The sequence below is a fragment of the Gymnodraco acuticeps genome, unplaced genomic scaffold (assembly GCF_902827175.1).
Source record: "Gymnodraco acuticeps unplaced genomic scaffold, fGymAcu1.1, whole genome shotgun sequence".
NCBI classification, from domain to species: domain Eukaryota; kingdom Metazoa; phylum Chordata; class Actinopteri; order Perciformes; family Bathydraconidae; genus Gymnodraco; species Gymnodraco acuticeps.
The window spans coordinates 5,281,515-5,298,933 of record NW_022990295.1 but is presented as its reverse complement, the minus strand read 5'-3'; the positions used below and the strand labels follow the sequence as shown (position 1 = coordinate 5,298,933).

Sequence of the window (17,419 nt, the reverse complement as noted above, 5' to 3'; positions counted from 1 at the left end):
ATGAATTGCCACCATAGAAAGGCACATACTGGATCACAGCACCAGGGTAACATCACCTGCAGTGTGCAGTAGTGCTAGAAAGCAGTAGCATTAGGTGTGATTTAAGTCTCTGCTTCTCCAACAGCAGACAGTTTCTCTCTCATTATGGGTGTGTATAGCAGGACTCATTACCAGCAGCAAAGCCCAAGGGGCAGGGCAGATTGGCTCAGTCTCAAGACAACAGGGTGACACAGCTGGCTTTAAGGGTCTCCAAATTCATCATTCCACCATTTTCTAGATAATCTAAATCTAAAGGAAGCTACACAAAGTATTTAAGTAACTATGGCAGGTTTAATAAGCAAAAAGGCTTTCGCTTACATCCTTTTGGTCAGTGCAAATCTTTAGTTTGGTTTGACAATACATCAGAATGAATGACTTATTTTTATTTTTTTATTTGAGTTGTAAAATTGAAAATTACAAGAATAAATAAACTACCTTTGTTTTTTGAAAATTCTGCTTTCCTCATTTTTAAACTTACACAATGATTTTTTTTAAGTAGAGAAAACGATCAGATAAGGGTTATTTTTGGGGGTGTTTTATTTAACAAACAGGTCTGAGGTGAAACAAATAAAGCTAATTATAGTGCAACATTTATAGTACAAATCCCAGTATTAAAACTCGAGTCAATAATCATGACTGAGAGGATGAACAAATATTATGATGCTTTAGTGACCCCCAGTGCTCGGATTGAGTAACGCAAGGCAAGCAATGCTTTTATATAGAATACAGTATTTATTATTACAATAAAAGAACAATACTGAGAAAAATGATCAATCTTGTCTAATTAAGATAGCACTGTGTATACTTTGTATTTAAAGTAAATTACACACATTGCAAACACATGTATCTTGACTTACAGTACAACACTGCTACAAGGGACCACGTAAAGTAACATAACATAGCTACACAATACACAATTAAAGTATCAATATGATGCCAACACACAAAAGCATAACCCGTACGCTGTACAAAATGTTCATTTCTGTTCATTTCTTTCTATGTGAATTGTGTAGTGTTTGAGAAAATAAATATTAAAAGGAGCACTGACAACATCTTGTGTTCATATGAACAATGATACAGAGCAATATCTGAAGCCTAACCTTTCTTCTGCTGTTTTATCAGTAGGCCATCTTATTTAATAGTAATAATAATAATAATAATGATGCACCTGTGATATACACAATAAACTTCTTGTTTTCCTCTGTTTTTCATTTTATGTTTAACATAAATATTTAGTCTCATTATTGATCAAGAAATGATCAAACAAATTCTGCATTATTTCACTAAAATATATGGCACTCAGTTTCAGTATTTTGTGAACGGTCCGTTACAGTAAAAGGGCTCCTTCTGCTTACTTAAAAACTCTTATAAATATAACAATGCTATTTTTTACATTTTTTGTGTATTTTAGCTGGTTTCAAAATATCCATACACACTTCACAAATGTCCTCATATTTGGTGACATACTGACAGGCTTTCTTTGACTGACTGTCTAATATTAGCATTAAAACACCTTGACTGGCATTATACTAGTAAAATACTCACTATTTATAACCAATAACTGAAACATTGAAGCTAGATTTATACATGCTGCCATAGGGGGGCAGCACCATACTCCCTATGGAGGTCCAGTGTGTGGCTCTAGGAGGAGGAGTCCTCCTCCACAGGGTGGAGAGCGTTCCTCCTGAGCAGTGTCTTTAGTGTCTCCACCTCCCGCTCGGTTTTCCTCAGCTTCTTACGTAGTGTCTCGTTGGCTTTCTGGAGCCTCTGGTTGTCCTGGGAAAGACACAGAACATGTTAAAGAAGCTCAGTAACTGTGGTGCATTTTGCATTTGTTAGGAGAACTGACACTTACTATTTCCAGAGATTCATAGGTGGGTTTGTTTTCCTCTTCTGGCTCTACAGGCTTTAGTGCAACGGACGATCTGTTTTCCCATTTGGCACAGTGTCGCACTTTCCTCTGGGGCACAGGGCTGGGACATGAGTTGAGCGTGGGCGCCGCTGGGACCAGCAGACAAGGCTGAAGGCCGCCTGCCTCAGGGTCTGCAGTGGAGAGTTGGGGTCCATCTGTCTGGGTGCCACTATGGACCCTCTGAGGCCTCAAATGGGAAGCAACTGGAGAGTCTGGGCTCCAGTCTTTACTTTCATCTGGCGGGTAGGGGAAAGGACATTCATCTGAACCTGGAGAGCAAACCATTATTAGTAATCATTTCATACGGAAAATATACTTGACTGTCTCAACTTCTCAGCCTTTCATTAAAAAGGAGAATAAGCTCACTAGACAACAACCACAAAACACAAATACTGAACTCTGTCTCATATGAAACAAAGGCCAGATAAACCATATGAGGAATAGCACATCACACAGACTCATTTATAGAGGGGCTGTGCTAATATAGCCCCCTTGTTTTTCAGTTATGTTTTGGTGTATACATTCAAAAGTAAAATTGAAAGTCCTTCTGTTCTGAATATAGCAGCTTTCTCATGGCAGGTGGGTAGCTTCAGTTTTACTGTAAGTGAAACGGTTCCTACTGACAGCTGAAGGGAAATCACCCTGACAATAGACCCTGTGTCCTCGGCTGCAGAAAACTGAAGTGAAATCCGGTAAATTATGAGTTGTATTGTTTTCATTACAAAGTGGCAGGCAGTGATTACTAGAAATAACACTGCCAGGTGGCACCTGTTATAAGGACTTAATGATTGGTGATATGCAAGGTGTTATTGTGGTGAGTGTGTAACTCAGTTACTTTACTAGCTACGTACACAAAAAGTAATGCGTTACTTTGAAAAGTAACGTTTTCGTTACTTAACAAATGTCTCCCATTAATGCCCTTATAGCCTTCATTTCAGTACTGTTATTGCATTGGAGAATAATACAGTCTGTTGATCAACTTGACATGCATTATATGCAATCTGGATTGCATCGATATTAGCTGGCTTTCCATTTTTGTATATTCTTTCTCCAGGTAGTTGGAAAAAGTGTTCCGTCCCATATGCCGTGTGCCGCCCGGACATGCTATCATGCTAACTAGCTCCCTGAAAGCGGGTGACTCCACTGTAGCAATAGCCTGCATGTGTTCTACAACATACCGTGCAATGGCTTTATCGACTTTTCCCTGGCTAGCAGTCCCTTGGTTAAAATCCAGCCGCTGTTGCTTAGGTGGAGGTGGAGTGGCGTCGGCTGAGTCTCTGTGGTCTTAGCTACTAGCTTCGTCCCAGCATGTTGTTTTTGCAGATGTTTTAAGAGATTTGAATTACTGGTTTGGGCAGTAGATAGGATCTTTGACCCGCCAAGACACAACTTACATTTAACTAAAACGTTCTTTTCTTTGTGCTCGACAAAAGTGAAATAGTGAGAATATCTCCAGGTGGAGAAACTAGACTTGAGCTCCGCCGCCGCCATGATAGTCTTGTTAGTAAACAACACAAACACGCCCACAGCGCGTCTCCGCATGTGACACAGGATTTCCACTGCAGCGGGTAGCCCCGTTTAAGCGTCCTTAACCGTCCTCAAGCGGCCAGGCCAGTTTTTGGTGGCCTTTCCATATAGCCTAGTACCGGCTAGCGGGTACTTTTTCCCTCTTTTTCCGGCCCCATAAAATCGTGGTTCTATCAGACCAGGGCCAGGGCTGAACTAGTGACGTCAACACTCTCGACTGCTGATTGGTCAGAGAGAATCGTCACAAGATCGCGCGCGAGTTCATCCCTAGCGTCGCATATATATTTAGAAGCAAGCTTGCAGCATTTTTATAAACAGCATTTTGTAAACGGATGAGCTATAAAAATGGCTACGTCTAATAAGAAAAGCACACCGTGGTCGACCGAGGAGGTGACGACGTTCCTACATCTCATTGGGGATGATCAAATCCAGCGGGAGCTCGACGGAACAACTCGAAATGTGAACAAAAACAAAGCCGATCGCCCCGCCTACACTGCGTTGCTACCCCAGGTCCTAAACTGTAATGGAAATGCGCCACGGCCTGGGCCGGCCAGCGAGGCAGCCCGAGGCCTGAGCGAGGACGCTTAGGGACGCTTAAACGGGGCTACCCCGTTGCAGTGGAAATGCGCCATAAGTACATTTACTACTCATCTCTGTTCGCCTGGCTGTTGACTATATAACATAAAAAAAACGGAGTAACGCACCATGTAGTAACTGTAACTGCGTTACTGAATGAAAAAAGTAATGCGGTAGATTACTAGTTACTGCTAAAAATAACGGTACAGTAACGCGTTACTTTGTAACGCGTTAGTTCCATCACTGGTGTGTGTGTGTGTGTGTGTGTGTGTGTGTGTGTGTGTGTGTGTGTGTGTGTGTGTGTGTGTGTGTGTGTGTGTGTGTGTGTGTGTGTGTGTGTGTGTGTGTGTGTGTGTGTGTGTGTGTGTGTGTGTGTGTGTGTGTGTATCAATAGGACTGATAATGGACCCCATCACTCAAACCCACCCTCAGAGGGGCCCATGCTGACAGGCGTGGTGCTTGGCGTCGGACTGTCGATGGCGTTGGTCATTTTGGCGTTTTTCTTGCACTCAAACGCCACCTGGTCCTTGCACAGCTTATGGCAGTTCATCCCGCAGTCTGAGAAAGCCAAAAGAATGCACACAACATGTCAGAGCAGGAACTAGCGTTAGTCGAACATCTACAAACTGACATTTCTTTGAACACTATCACTTCTATAAAATGCAAATCTCAGACCTCTGCATGATAACTGTCAGGCAAACAAATAGCTTTCAGATCTTTTGAGGGATAGGGGGGAGGGGGAGAAACTGTGGTTCAGGCTGCAGCCTCTCTTTTTCATGTTCTGCAAGTTCAGCTATCTGTGTGCAACACAGAAAACCACACTACACCGTCTTAAGATAGCTTCACATTACCTGCTCACCACGAGACACTGTGTGTACCTCTACTCATTTTTAGACATTACACTGACATGTGGCCAAAGATCAACATGCTTAAGTTGCACAGTGTAAAGTGAAAGAATCACCTTTGCATCTGTAGCCTTGCTTGATAACACCCCACAACTGTGAAGAAAAACACAACTGTATTTGCATCATTGAAGCCTAAACAAAACTAAAAACAATGTCACATTTGGTAAGAGCTTTTAAATTGTGATATAGCTTGCCGTTTCTATATATTATCATACACCAAATGTGTGTGCTGACTTACAAATCCTGAGCAGTTGTCACAGAAAGTGGGTTTCATGTAAGTGGCCTCCTGGAAGTTGTGGACAAAGCCAAGACCCAGTTTGGAGCAGATGACACTGGCACGCATGAAATATGCCGTGATCTCCTTTCTGCTGATAAGGCCTTCCCTGCACAACCACAACACATACACAGTATAACTTAACAGAATAAATTGAGCTGTAAATTAGATGAATGGGAAATAAACATTTTGATATCTTAACTTCACACTTTAATGTTTGGTCATGTCTGACCTGATTTATGTGTGTGCACTCTCATGCCACATGGGTAAACACCATACCTCTCTGTCATTGTGTAATGTAAAACAGAATCACCAACTATAGTGGTTTTCATATTAAGGTATAAATGACGGATCACATGTTCTTCTGTGGCTTGTAAGAATCATGTACCATTGGATGTGCATGAGAAAAAGACGGAGAATATTTAGAGGTGAGGGTTATGGTTATGTTTCCTGTTGCTACACTCATCACTAAAAATACCACTTTTTCTTCCTCTCCTCTGAAGTAATAAATGAGCGTGTGTGCTCGACCTGTCAGACGAAAACGTACTTCTCTTTGTCCATGACACAGAAGGAAAACGGAAAGCTAGCAGCAATTTTCTCAAATTCCACATGAGACATGAAGCCGTTCTCGTCGTGATCGTAGTTCTTAAACACGGACTGTGAAAGACAAGAGGCAAACACCATTGTTACATGACTGTTAAATGTACAACAGGTGCAAGAGCAAGCTGACAAAATGGCAGCATCCAGAAGGATGGTTAAAATAAACGATTGATAATGGTGATAAAACAGCTTTGCTCACAAGCAACGTCAAGGCTACCCTAGAAAATAGGAAACACTTACGTCCACCATTCTCTGCACATGTTTGCTGATGGTTCGGGGGTCGGGTTTAGGAGCCACTCCTGATGCCCAGTCCACAACCATTGGAGGTCTTGAGGGGGTGGCTGGCTGATAGAAAAATGATTTGTCATTAAAAAACAAGCCTGAACAACATGAACAATATCATGTGAGCAGCTCTCTTACTCCAAATCCAATAACGGCTTTCAGACACAATACTGGCGATCTAAAACCATTTTTTAAAAGCTGACTGCTCATGACATAAAAGTTTTTTTTAAATGTTGGCAGTGAGCAAAATGAGAAAATCGGCACACGTGATTTGTAAATATGTAGATGGGACCAGAAGCTGAAAGAATAAAAAACGCTAACTTTGCTTTGATCCCCATTTCCTGTCTAACTGGCTGTTGGCTTCATATTGAGCATACAGACATGAGAGTGGTATAAAACTTATTATCTAAATTCTTAACAAACTGACAAGAAAGAGAACAATTGTTTCACAAAATGTCAAACTATTCAGTTGAGCATTAAAAGCTTTTTTTGGCAATTTAATTTGACTTCTAGCTAGTTGACAGGCTAGCTGCTTCCCCGAGTTTCCAGTCTTACTATAAACTAACCGGCTAATATATTTGGCTACACCAAAAATATTTAGCATACCAACATGAAAGTGGTACAAATCTTTCCATCTAACTCTCAGTTGGTTGTTAACTTTAATGTCTCTGCTTCTATAACTCACAGGTGCTTTACAGTTCTTGGGTTCCCTGGTGTAAGACAGTTCATAGATCTCATCCTCAGTGTAGTAAAGGTCCAAGGACAGCTGCAGGAAAGGAGAGGACACATGTAAACACTTGGATTATCCTTGAAACATGTTTTGATGAGTGCAATATTAGGTCACAGTTTAGCTGTTGTTTTTTCATGGGCATTCTGTTGTTCAAGTACGACTAAAGCACCGACACAGCTAGCACAACAATATAACAATCTGAACTCGCTCTCATTCACACTCAGTTCATCACCCACACACTCATAGATCATAGACTCTCATCACACCCACATGAGCACGGACAATCCACATGCTGTAATGCACTCATTTGCATCTGTGCTTGCATTCAATACAATCTAGTGAATTACATGAAGCTAAATAGCTATTTTTAATGGAATCTTAAAGAAATGTTGGGCTACCGTCAACAGATGGACCAGGTCCTTGTTAGCATCCAGCCTGGGAGGGATCTGCTGGAGCTGGATCAGCTCATTAATGTGGCTGTAGAGTGCCTGGAGCTTCTGGACATTCACCTTGTTGTCCTCCACATAGTCTGACATGGCTTCATTGACTGAAATCAGATCTTTGAGGTGGACACCCAGTATAGGGATTTTAAAACCTGTACACCTGTTGTAAGCTTGTCGGTAGTTGTCATAGTTTCTGCAAGAGGATAGCATGTCTGTCATCTCGTTCAATTCCTGGGGAGTGAAAAAAATAATATTTTATTTATTCAAATGGATTGGCTCTATTATCAGCTGTATTTTATGTAAGTTGGTTTCACTTTACCTTGGTAACCTCACTGGATACATGTGAGGTGGTGTCCTTCAGTCTGGAGATCGAGCTGTGACAAAGCCCTCCCACTACTGCCATTAGTGTGTTATAATTGTGCATAAGATGTAGACTCTAGTGGATGCACACAAAAAAAAGAGCACACACATCAGTCTATCCACGCACTCACATAAACACGCACAATTAAACTTGTTCCAGGTAGGCCTGGTTATATAATCCACCTCACTGCAGTTACATAAGCCACTGACATTGTTGGCTTTTTCTTATTGCGCTCTTATATCTCACTCTTTTTTGGAAGTGCTTTCCCCTCTCTTTTCAGTTCTCTAATTCGTGCTGTCACTGGAGCATTATGGTGTGAAATAATTGTTCCACACCCGTGGGTTTTATGGTTGACAGCAGTGAGCAGCAGCAGACTGGTGCATTAGTGTAACAGTGCAAGAGGTCCTCCAGAGTACAAGCCTGCTTAACGGCTCCCTGAAGCCAGGGCACCTCTTCCCAGCAAGCTGCATGCAGCTTTACAATGAAATTATTTTAACAAGCAGGGTCTGCACCTATGGCCTGCACTCACGAGTCATGTCCCTTTTTCCCACTTCCTCAAACTCTTCGCCATCTAAGTGTGTTCCACTTGATGACTCCATTAGCCTTCATTCAGTTAATATTTTTCTATTGGAAAAATCTTTGGGTTTGCTAAAAGCCTGCATCAGAGCTCTTGAGAATCATCACCACCTCTGTGAATATTCATGATGCAACTGGCAATTATGTAGCATCTATAGAGCTGTTCAGGATGTGACAAATAGACTGTCATTAGTTAGATAAGGTGTTTGAACAATAGCACGAAGATGTAAGCAAAGAGGAAATGTGTCAAACGGAGTTCCATTTTTCAACCAGGAACAGAAAGTGTAAGAGTAAAACCACTACCTGTGCCACGTGGATGAACTTGGTGAAAACCTCAGCTCTGAGCTGAGCGGTGGGCCTGCTCAGCACCATCAGCTGAACCCACTGTGAGACACCGTTACACAGGGCGATGGAACGCTCCATAGGGGGGATGTCCTTCATGCAGCAGCTTCGAATGTAATTCTGATAGTCTATAAACTGAGAGGGCACAGAGAGGAGCATTAACTGCTGCACGGAAACTGCAAGGCATTTCCCATGGGGAGGAAATAACTAACGGTATTCAGATCAAAGAGATGCATGACAAATAAACAAATCACCAATGTGCAAAAGACAACCTATATACACTGGAATATACTCACTGATATCCTGCAGAAGGACTTGAATTCCAGGAAGGTGAGATGCTCAGCCAGCTCGATGGGCTCCAGGTGATCAAAAAGAAGAGAGACCTTCCTCTTTTTGCTGCTGTTAGCTTTGATCTTCTGGCTGGCCTTCCACGACCAGTCCCGCTCACTTCTAGCACACACCATTGAACATTAGAATCACCAAAGGATAGCATGACTTCTTAAACTGGCTAATTATAGTTTTAAATACAACGATATGGTTGTGTTTATCAGAACGGAAATGGTTATGTGGCCCAACTTCTTTCATTGTTTTTAAGCTTTTAGTCACGAAGCAAACACTTCCAAAGATACCAATACACTGAATTATGTGCATTTTTGCCAATTATAACTTTTATCTTGGAAAGTCATATTTTCAGTTCTATTTAAAATGCTTTTTCAACAACAAATATTTCACCAGTTCAGTGGTTCCAACATCTCAAATGTGAATATTTGCTGATTATTTAAGTTTTCTTTTATAGTTTATTATAGAAAATAATAGACAGATGAACTGATAACTCATCTACAGTCAATGGGTAAAGCACAAGTAGCAAAGCGGTTAGGTGTTGTTTAATAGAAGACACATCACGTATTTCTGTCTTCTAAAACCATGTAAAACAAATATGTTTGATCTATCTTGACAGCTACATTAGCAGCCTTGAAGTTTTACAGTGCACAGTTCAAAGTCTGTAAGTCTTGATTGTGACTGATTTCAGTATTTTCCGTGACTGAACAAAAAAACGTAGTGTCGTGTCGGCGTTATTTCGCAGTTGCCAGCTGGTCAGAGACTAACACTTACATCCATTTGGTCTCTAGGAGAGCGCAAAGATGCTCCTGGCCCTGCTCTCGGATCATCTCCCGGAACTCATCCAGGCTGTCGGACAAGCTGTGGTTCAACCGGAACATCATCCAGAATTCCTGGATCCAATGCCTGGAAGTCAGAGAGGATACCATGTGAGTGACGCTGAACACACAACTGCAGTTAGAGTCTTACAATGATATCAGTGTGTTAAACTGACCTGATTAGGTAGCATATCCTTTGGCACTCCATCGGCTGCTCATTATCCATCGCTGTTTTAAATGTGAGGGATTTTGGTTAAGAAGCCGATGACTGATTATTATCTGAGAAAAGTGTGTTTTTATATTGTCTATAAGTTGAAGCTGGGATTTACGTCAGGAGTCAGCTTCAAGTTTTAGGAGAACATTGTATCTGCTGATCCTTGACATTGCTAAGGGCAGAACCTAATCAACATATGTGTTATTCGTCTGCAAGGCATCTTTTGTACAAACAGCTCATTAATAAAAAAAAAAATACAGCAACTAAACTAAAAGGCGAACAGAAGTGGCATTTGGTGATGTGGGAGGAGGCGACTGCATGGAGAAAAAAACTCTGATGAGCATCACAGAATGAATCATTCTGGCATACAGGAGAAAGTGAAAAACAAAATGTACAAAGAGAAGACACAATCAATGCCTCATATACAGTGGAACAACTGTTGATTAATGTGCATTGTTTAGAGGTGGGAGATGTTTTATCAATATCGTCAGCGCACTGCCATACATATTCCTACAAAAACACTGCCCTACCAATCTATATACAGTACACACAAAAGCATGTCCTTATGTTACGAAACAGACTGACACTTTAGCTCGCAATTGGCAGAAATCAGCTTGAAGTGATGCACATAAAAAGGCTAATTGCGTCATGGGAGCAGAAGAACTGCCCACGCAATCCCAAAGCCAGACTGTGAAGAAGGCTGTTAATGGCCCCCGTGTCTCTTCCCTCATCCTAACCCACTCACTGAATTTATTGGATGTCCTTTTGGGTCTTCTGCTCAGAACGAGAGGGTTAAAAATAGCAAGGGGCATTAGGCGTTGCATGCTATGAAGTGGGTTCGTGTGAGCAGGGGCCTCTTTAAGCAATAGAGGGTCAGTGTTTATTTATAGCTGAAGTGGACCTGTATGTGATGAGGCAGAGGTAATTAACACCTGAAACGCCAAGGCTGATCACCGGGGCCAGTAGGCTCCTCTGAGAGGTTTTGTAACACCAATGCTGTTTCCTGAATGGAAGACTAGATTACAGGCACTTCACTCAAGTCACAAGGCCAACAAAAGGAAAAAAAACTCTGGGTGTGAATACGATAAGATGAAAGAGACAGAATCGAACATTTTGAATGAGTCTTGGTACACAAAGGACTTTCCTGGAAGCCATCCACTATTGGTCTGACGTCATTTCAACCTTAAGGTTGTGGAATAGCCAGCAGATAACTGGACCAAGGCTTCCTATTCCTATGCTGCTAATTATTAATACAATTTTTTTTATGCTGATAAAAAGGTTAATCATTGTCAAAATATAGTCAATAGGTCTCGAAATGTTGGTCAATGAGTTCTGCCTCTTTAGCTTACAAGCAATCAACCACAGCCTGCTCAAAAGTTATACATTTCCGATACAAAAATCTTGTCCCGTTGCCTACAGGTTCTGCAAATGAATCCAGGATATGTAAATGTAGATTGACATTACGATAACAGACTATTACTAAGTGCATGATGGAGAGGGGAGGGAATTTATAAAGACAGAGATGTAAATGGTGCACAGCGACTGAGAGCAGGAATAAACACGAGCTGCCACTTGCCTATCACATTTACTGACAGCTAAAGGCTGCATTGTGAGCCAAGTACAAGCTTGATTGCCCGTTGCTGTTGACAACCAAAGAAAAGCAGCACAAGAAAGATCCAATGTTGGATTTGGTGCTCAAAAGATTAGCATTATAAGCAATGTGCTGATGGAGGCATGTGTTTTTTTTTTCTCGAGGACCACTTCTTCAACAGCCTTTCTCATTTTGAGGGGAGTTTTGTATATTATGTCGTAAATGTTGTATCTTAAGATTCATTTAAATAAAAGTAAATAGCAGTTATAGCCTTATGTTGAAAGGATATAGAGTAGTGAGCTTGTCCAGCAGGTCACTGGAGGAGATGTGGATACGGTGCATGGTCAGGGTGATGTTCAACAGGTGGCTGCTCCCACACACACACCCGTCCGAGTCTGCAAGACAAAATGCACACAACTAAATGTACCCTCATTGCTCCAATTAAGAAACAGCGCCTAACACAACAGCAACACAAGTCACAGAAGGCATCCACTAAAATATACATGTTGCATTAAAGGTAATTCAGTTGAGTTGTTTATGAAACCAGAATCAGTGGAATCTAACTTAATTTAAGAAAAAGGCTAAATAATAATCTCAAAAAACTAGCCGCTGTAGCTTTCAGTACTACTAGCAGTAGTAGTAGTTGTTGTCCCCAAAAAGGAAAAAATGAGCTTTTTCTTCAGATTTATTTTTATTATGAATGACTATTTGGGATAAATTCATGGGTAAGCCACTCTTTGCAAATAAACCTGTGGATGCAGTTGTTCATAGATTATTCTAGATGTTTCTTTTGATTACATATAGGATTATGTTATATTAAAATGTGGACTGGGTAGAGGACACTTAATGAAAGTAATAACCGTTCTTCTATATGACGTTTCAACACTGAATAAAACGTATTATGTGTCACGATTATAACCTGTGAAAATCATAACGTAAACATTTCCATCAATGGATAAGACATGGTTATGAATGCATGATGAATACACTTAACACATTTCATCATACTATCCACAGACCCCTTTTCCTCTGATTGTGTGAACCTCTGCAGCTTGCTCGTCTCACCACCTTTCTCACTTCCTTTTTCCTTGCGTATATATCTCACTTCCTCCCTTTGTAACCAGACCACCTTTTCTTATCTTGATAGTCTTATTTTACTCTACAACTGACATCTTGAGACTCACAGAGTAATAAACTTCCCTGTGTTGACCATTAAAAGAAATGAGCCTACGTGTGTCTGAAATATTACATGACATCACAATGCCAGGTCTGACCTTTAATAGCAGAGAAACGCATTGTAATGCCTGCATAAGCAAAGCAACAAAGCCACTTCTCTTCCAGTAAACTCAAAACCACAGCTACGTGCAGTGAATTAGTTGCTGACATAAAAAGGAAGAGCATTTGATTTAATCTTTGGAAACATTATGTATACATCATGGGGCTGTTAACATTATTCCTACAATATCTAGAGAACACACTGTACTGACAAATTGAAAGCCCAAGAAACATTTGTGAGTTTTTCTCCAGCTGAGAATTGTTTTCCTCCAAGCTTTAGCAGTATATTGACACCATCAAGGACATCAGGCATCTGTGGACCCACTTTTAAACCATATCACCTTGGAAATATCTCGGACGCCATGGCAACATGTTTTCTAATCTTTGTTATCTGTAAGCAACTCACCACTCCTGCCGCAGCTGACTAATCCAGCCCTCATAGCCTGCATGGGGTGTGTATTTGTTTGTAACACACAGCCACACACCAGCCAAACCCAGTGAATATCATTACCTCACCAGTCAAGTCATTAAGAGAGTAAAGGAGAAGGGAAGTTAAACGATTTCTAGCAGTGAAAATAACATTTGTGGTGAACTGGGCTATAAGCCTGTTTTACCTAAATTACCAATGTATACTCTTAAGTTCAAAGTCAATCCTATGGCAAATGCACAACAGGAAGTCATGACTCTCCATCAGGTAAACAATTGCTCCATCCTTTTTTTTCACAACTTTCCGACCACTAACCCTCTCTGCGCAGGGTTAATTGCAGGAGGAAATCCCCTCCGGACTGTCTGTTCCTGACTAGAAAATTAGGAAAGCTGCCACCGCTTCACTGGATCTGTGTGATACTGTCTGGTGATAAACACAGCCAGGGCACGCAGCACCCGGCCCACTTTTAAGGTTATCTCAGACATTTATCACTCTCTCCAAGCTCCGTGTCGCTTTTCCTTGTTTTGACAGAGCAGACTGGATGGTCTCTTTGTTTTAGAGGGAATCCAAGTCAGACACAGAATGATGGTTATCTCTGTGTTCTCTGTAAAAACGTCTCTATAATAATCAGGACTCACTTTACAGACTTTTGATTGAATTTATACTTTAGAGCAGTGATTGACGGTACTGCAGAGAGTACCATTGCAGGGCGTACATCCAGAGATTGTGGAGAATTCTGACTTATTTTATAAAACAGGAATTCAGGATTTGATTTAAGAAATATATCCACTATTTAAGTGAGCTATACAACACCTGGACACGACATAAAGAGAAGTGTGCAAACTAGTTAGAAAGCAAGCTACAAGTTAGCTAGTAGCATAAAGTATAGATAGAAAGCAGGGTTCCTGCAGCTTGAGGCAAATTCAATTTAAGATGTTATGACTTTTTTTGGTAATGAAATTCAAGATTACTCTACATTAACCAAAACTAAAGAAATACAATTCATAAAGTATCATTGCTAGTTTGTTAGCAGTTTCTCTATCCTCATCTGAATGACGATAATCTGAAAAGCTTTCGGTTATAACATAGATGTGACAGATTTTAAATTGAAATGTCAGACGAACAGTACTTCTATATAGCTTCTTCTATTTTGTTGGCATTTTCAAGACTTTCAAAAGATTGATTTATGACCTGAATCTGATTTTAGATTAATTTATTCCAATGTCAATATTACTCAATGGAAAAACACTTCAAATTAACACATTTGAAACATGATGGGTTTCATGTAAGAAATATTATATCTAATAAAAATGAAAACCTGTATAAATACAAAATAATTGAATACACGTACATTGGGCCAACACTGCCTGTTCGGTGCAGAGCGGTTTAGGAGGTGCGATGATGATGATGTCAACAGCTATTGATCCACACCTCATAGTGCTGTGCATTTCAAAGGCTGGTCAGCATCTGAGGACCACTGTTAGGGGAGCTGACCTTTTGGTTTAGCGAGGCTTGAAGCTGCCATCAGGTAATCCTTCAAATAGCTCTTACGTGCACTCTCACATTTGAAAAGGTGGCATCAGGACTCGCAGACCTTAGGGGTTCGCCTGTGATGTGGGCCAAGAGAAGCGAGGCTATGTTCTATTTTATCAGGAGAAGCTGTTCAAGGACATCCCCAGTCAACACACACTGTACACAGTCAGATACCATCATGTGACACTGAAATTACTTATTGAAGCATCAATATGCTATGACACTGATCCTGGATTTTAACTCTTCTTCCTCGGATTAATTATCTTCCCTTCGTGAATCTGAAATTAACAGCAGGCTGTCCTTGCTACTGGGTTTACCGCTCCACAGATATGGGATGTCGTTTATGCGCAGCCCATTGTAACGCCTCTCCATTGTAACGCCTCTCCATTGCTCCTGTTCCATTTGTGTAACCAGGCAACGGCAATTTGAAAGCTTGTCTCTTCAGAGACGCAATCACCATAACTCTGAGAGCACTCCAGTCAACTTGATGAAGCCAATGATCATTGCTTGATTGATCCAGCTACAGCCTACTCAATCACTGCTGTTTTTCTCATTTAAAGAAACCTCCATATATCTTGCTTACAATGAATCATCAATACTTTAATCGTAAATACAGTGACTGTTGAACAATAGGAAATTATATAATAATCAATCAAATACTTGATATTTTACAGGTAAAATAAAACTAAATCTGACTTAGAAGCATGAGTAAGATCTTCAAAACATAAAATCCTACATTAAACACAAATTAATTCAGCAGTGTTAAGGAATCCCATTTCACTTTCAAATGCAAAGCTTCCCACTCCTTTTCGTTAGAGGCCTGCCCAAACTTGTTGAGTGTTTGCAAGAAAAAAGTAGTGGGAAAAACAGAGTCTTCTGGGAAACCACAACAAAATGTGATTTCACGTAAACTAAGGCTTATTATCTTATTGTTTCTCATAACAGAGTCAAGTAGTGCAGGAAAGCATGAGTCAAACAGAACATTCCAAAGAAAAGGGAGATATTGTTGTTGCATAAACATGGAGCCCACACCTGTGTGCCCAAACTCAACACAAGTGCCAAGGCAGGTCAGCTGGACTTACCAAAAGACTGCAGACAGGCCTGAATGAGCTCCTCCCAGCTCCCCCCTTTGGTGAGGGGACCCAGGGACATCATGGATTTAGTGGGGACAGGCTGGGCCGGGCTGGGTTTGTGAAACCTGTGAGGACGGCCTGGAGGAGAAACTCTAGACCTGGAGCTGCATCCTGGAGTCGCCCTCCTTAAAAAAAACACCAACACAACAGAGGGCTTGTTGTAATGCAAGTGGGCCTTTCTCTTTTTGCCCATGAGGACGTATTGTACGTGCAGCAGTTTCAAACTATAATCTTCTGAGACCACAGGCTATGACACATAACTATCTGCGTAATTGTCACAAGAAATTGGAGCCATTGTTTGAATTTAACCCCCCCCCCCCACCTGGAATTTAGCTTTTCATTGTTCTCATTTCCTTCCTTTAACTTGGGGAAATACCGGTTGATTGCGGACATCCAGTTTAAACTGTTGTGCGACCAGTAAACAAAAATGTGTTCGAACATGGCTGTTTTAAATGCAGCATGTCAGAAAGTAACAGCAATTGCGATTAAAGAACCTGTGCGTAAAATCATCCGGCAGCATCAATTTAGTTTTACGCACAAACATAAAGAGGCGCCTGTTCATGTACAACCAAGAACAGTCACTAACACAACTCCGATAACCACACATAATAAAGAAACTGTTGAACCTATGCGCAACCTACACGCCAGAAAGTCCTGTATAAAAACCACGACAAGATTATGAGACTTACGCATCGTCCTTTCCCTTTTCATCCGACGTTATACTTTCGTTTTGGCTGTTTTCTTTTGATTGACATCCCATGGCGAGGTACTGGGCGACGAGTGGCTGAACTAGGCTGTCCATCTGTGTTCTCCTCGATGGGAGCATCTCATCGCTCCGCTGGGCCCCGCGGTCTCGGCAGCATTGTGCTGACTCGTCAATGAACGTTACACAATTAAGAGTCACGCAGTCTGTGTGAGAGTGGGCGGCCGTGGCGTGGAGCCGGGCTGTCACTCACTCACTGCAGCCTCTGAGCTCCACCAGGCGGGACCACTTGCGTCAAAAGTCGTGATCCTACAGGGTTTTCACTTTACAACTTTGAATAAAGAATGACTTTGGATGGTATCTCTTTCACGGGAAAATTCAACTAAATGAGAGGCAGTTAATACATGTTTTGTGATTTCACTCATTTGAAACTTTAAAAAGCATTGAAAAAAAATATTGCTCTTATGTTGATCATATTTGAGTCTCCAAAACTAGTCTTTTTGGCGTCCTTGACATGAATGCATTTTGTAAAATCGGTGAAATGTGATGCCTTCTAGTTTACTGAAACCTTTTTGTTTATTCAGGCTGCTGAACAGGAACAGGGTGGACCTTCCTCTAAAGATAACAGTGGTTGTAGCTTCCATTAGGCTTATAAGGGGTGATAAAGTTATTGAACATTTATGTAGGTCCAAGAGACTGTTTCCAGATGTCTTTCAACGTTAGGAAGAATCTAATCACACTTCATATTATGTGAATAACAAGTGCTGACATTTGATAGCTGTTACATCCAAGGGGCATTAAACATTTGATTTAAGTGAT

The 17,419-nt window shown here is 41.1% G+C and overlaps 1 protein-coding gene across 2 annotated transcripts; it reads right to left on the bottom strand.

Annotated features, from left to right (window-relative positions):
• Window positions 1-561: 561 nt before the first annotated feature.
• On the bottom strand, window positions 562-16,907 carry LOC117550131 (RAS guanyl-releasing protein 1-like). 2 transcript variants are annotated; one of them, XM_034222464.1, is made up of 17 exons: window positions 16,587-16,907; window positions 15,847-16,022; window positions 11,819-11,924; window positions 9,901-9,963; window positions 9,681-9,812; window positions 8,864-9,014; window positions 8,529-8,702; window positions 7,608-7,724; window positions 7,244-7,519; window positions 6,801-6,881; window positions 6,074-6,178; window positions 5,781-5,890; window positions 5,198-5,342; window positions 5,016-5,052; window positions 4,481-4,612; window positions 1,895-2,220; window positions 562-1,815 (listed from the first exon to the last, which is right to left on the bottom strand). In XM_034222464.1, exons 1-17 carry the CDS (start codon window positions 16,721-16,723, stop codon window positions 1,681-1,683), a joined length of 2,403 nt encoding a protein of 800 aa, XP_034078355.1. In that variant the 5' UTR covers window positions 16,724-16,907; the 3' UTR covers window positions 562-1,680. The 2 variants fall into 2 exon arrangements, with proteins under 2 accessions (XP_034078355.1, XP_034078354.1); XM_034222463.1 differs by having other exon boundaries at window positions 8,864-9,017; window positions 16,587-16,723.
• Between the last annotated feature and the right edge of the window lie 512 nt (window positions 16,908-17,419).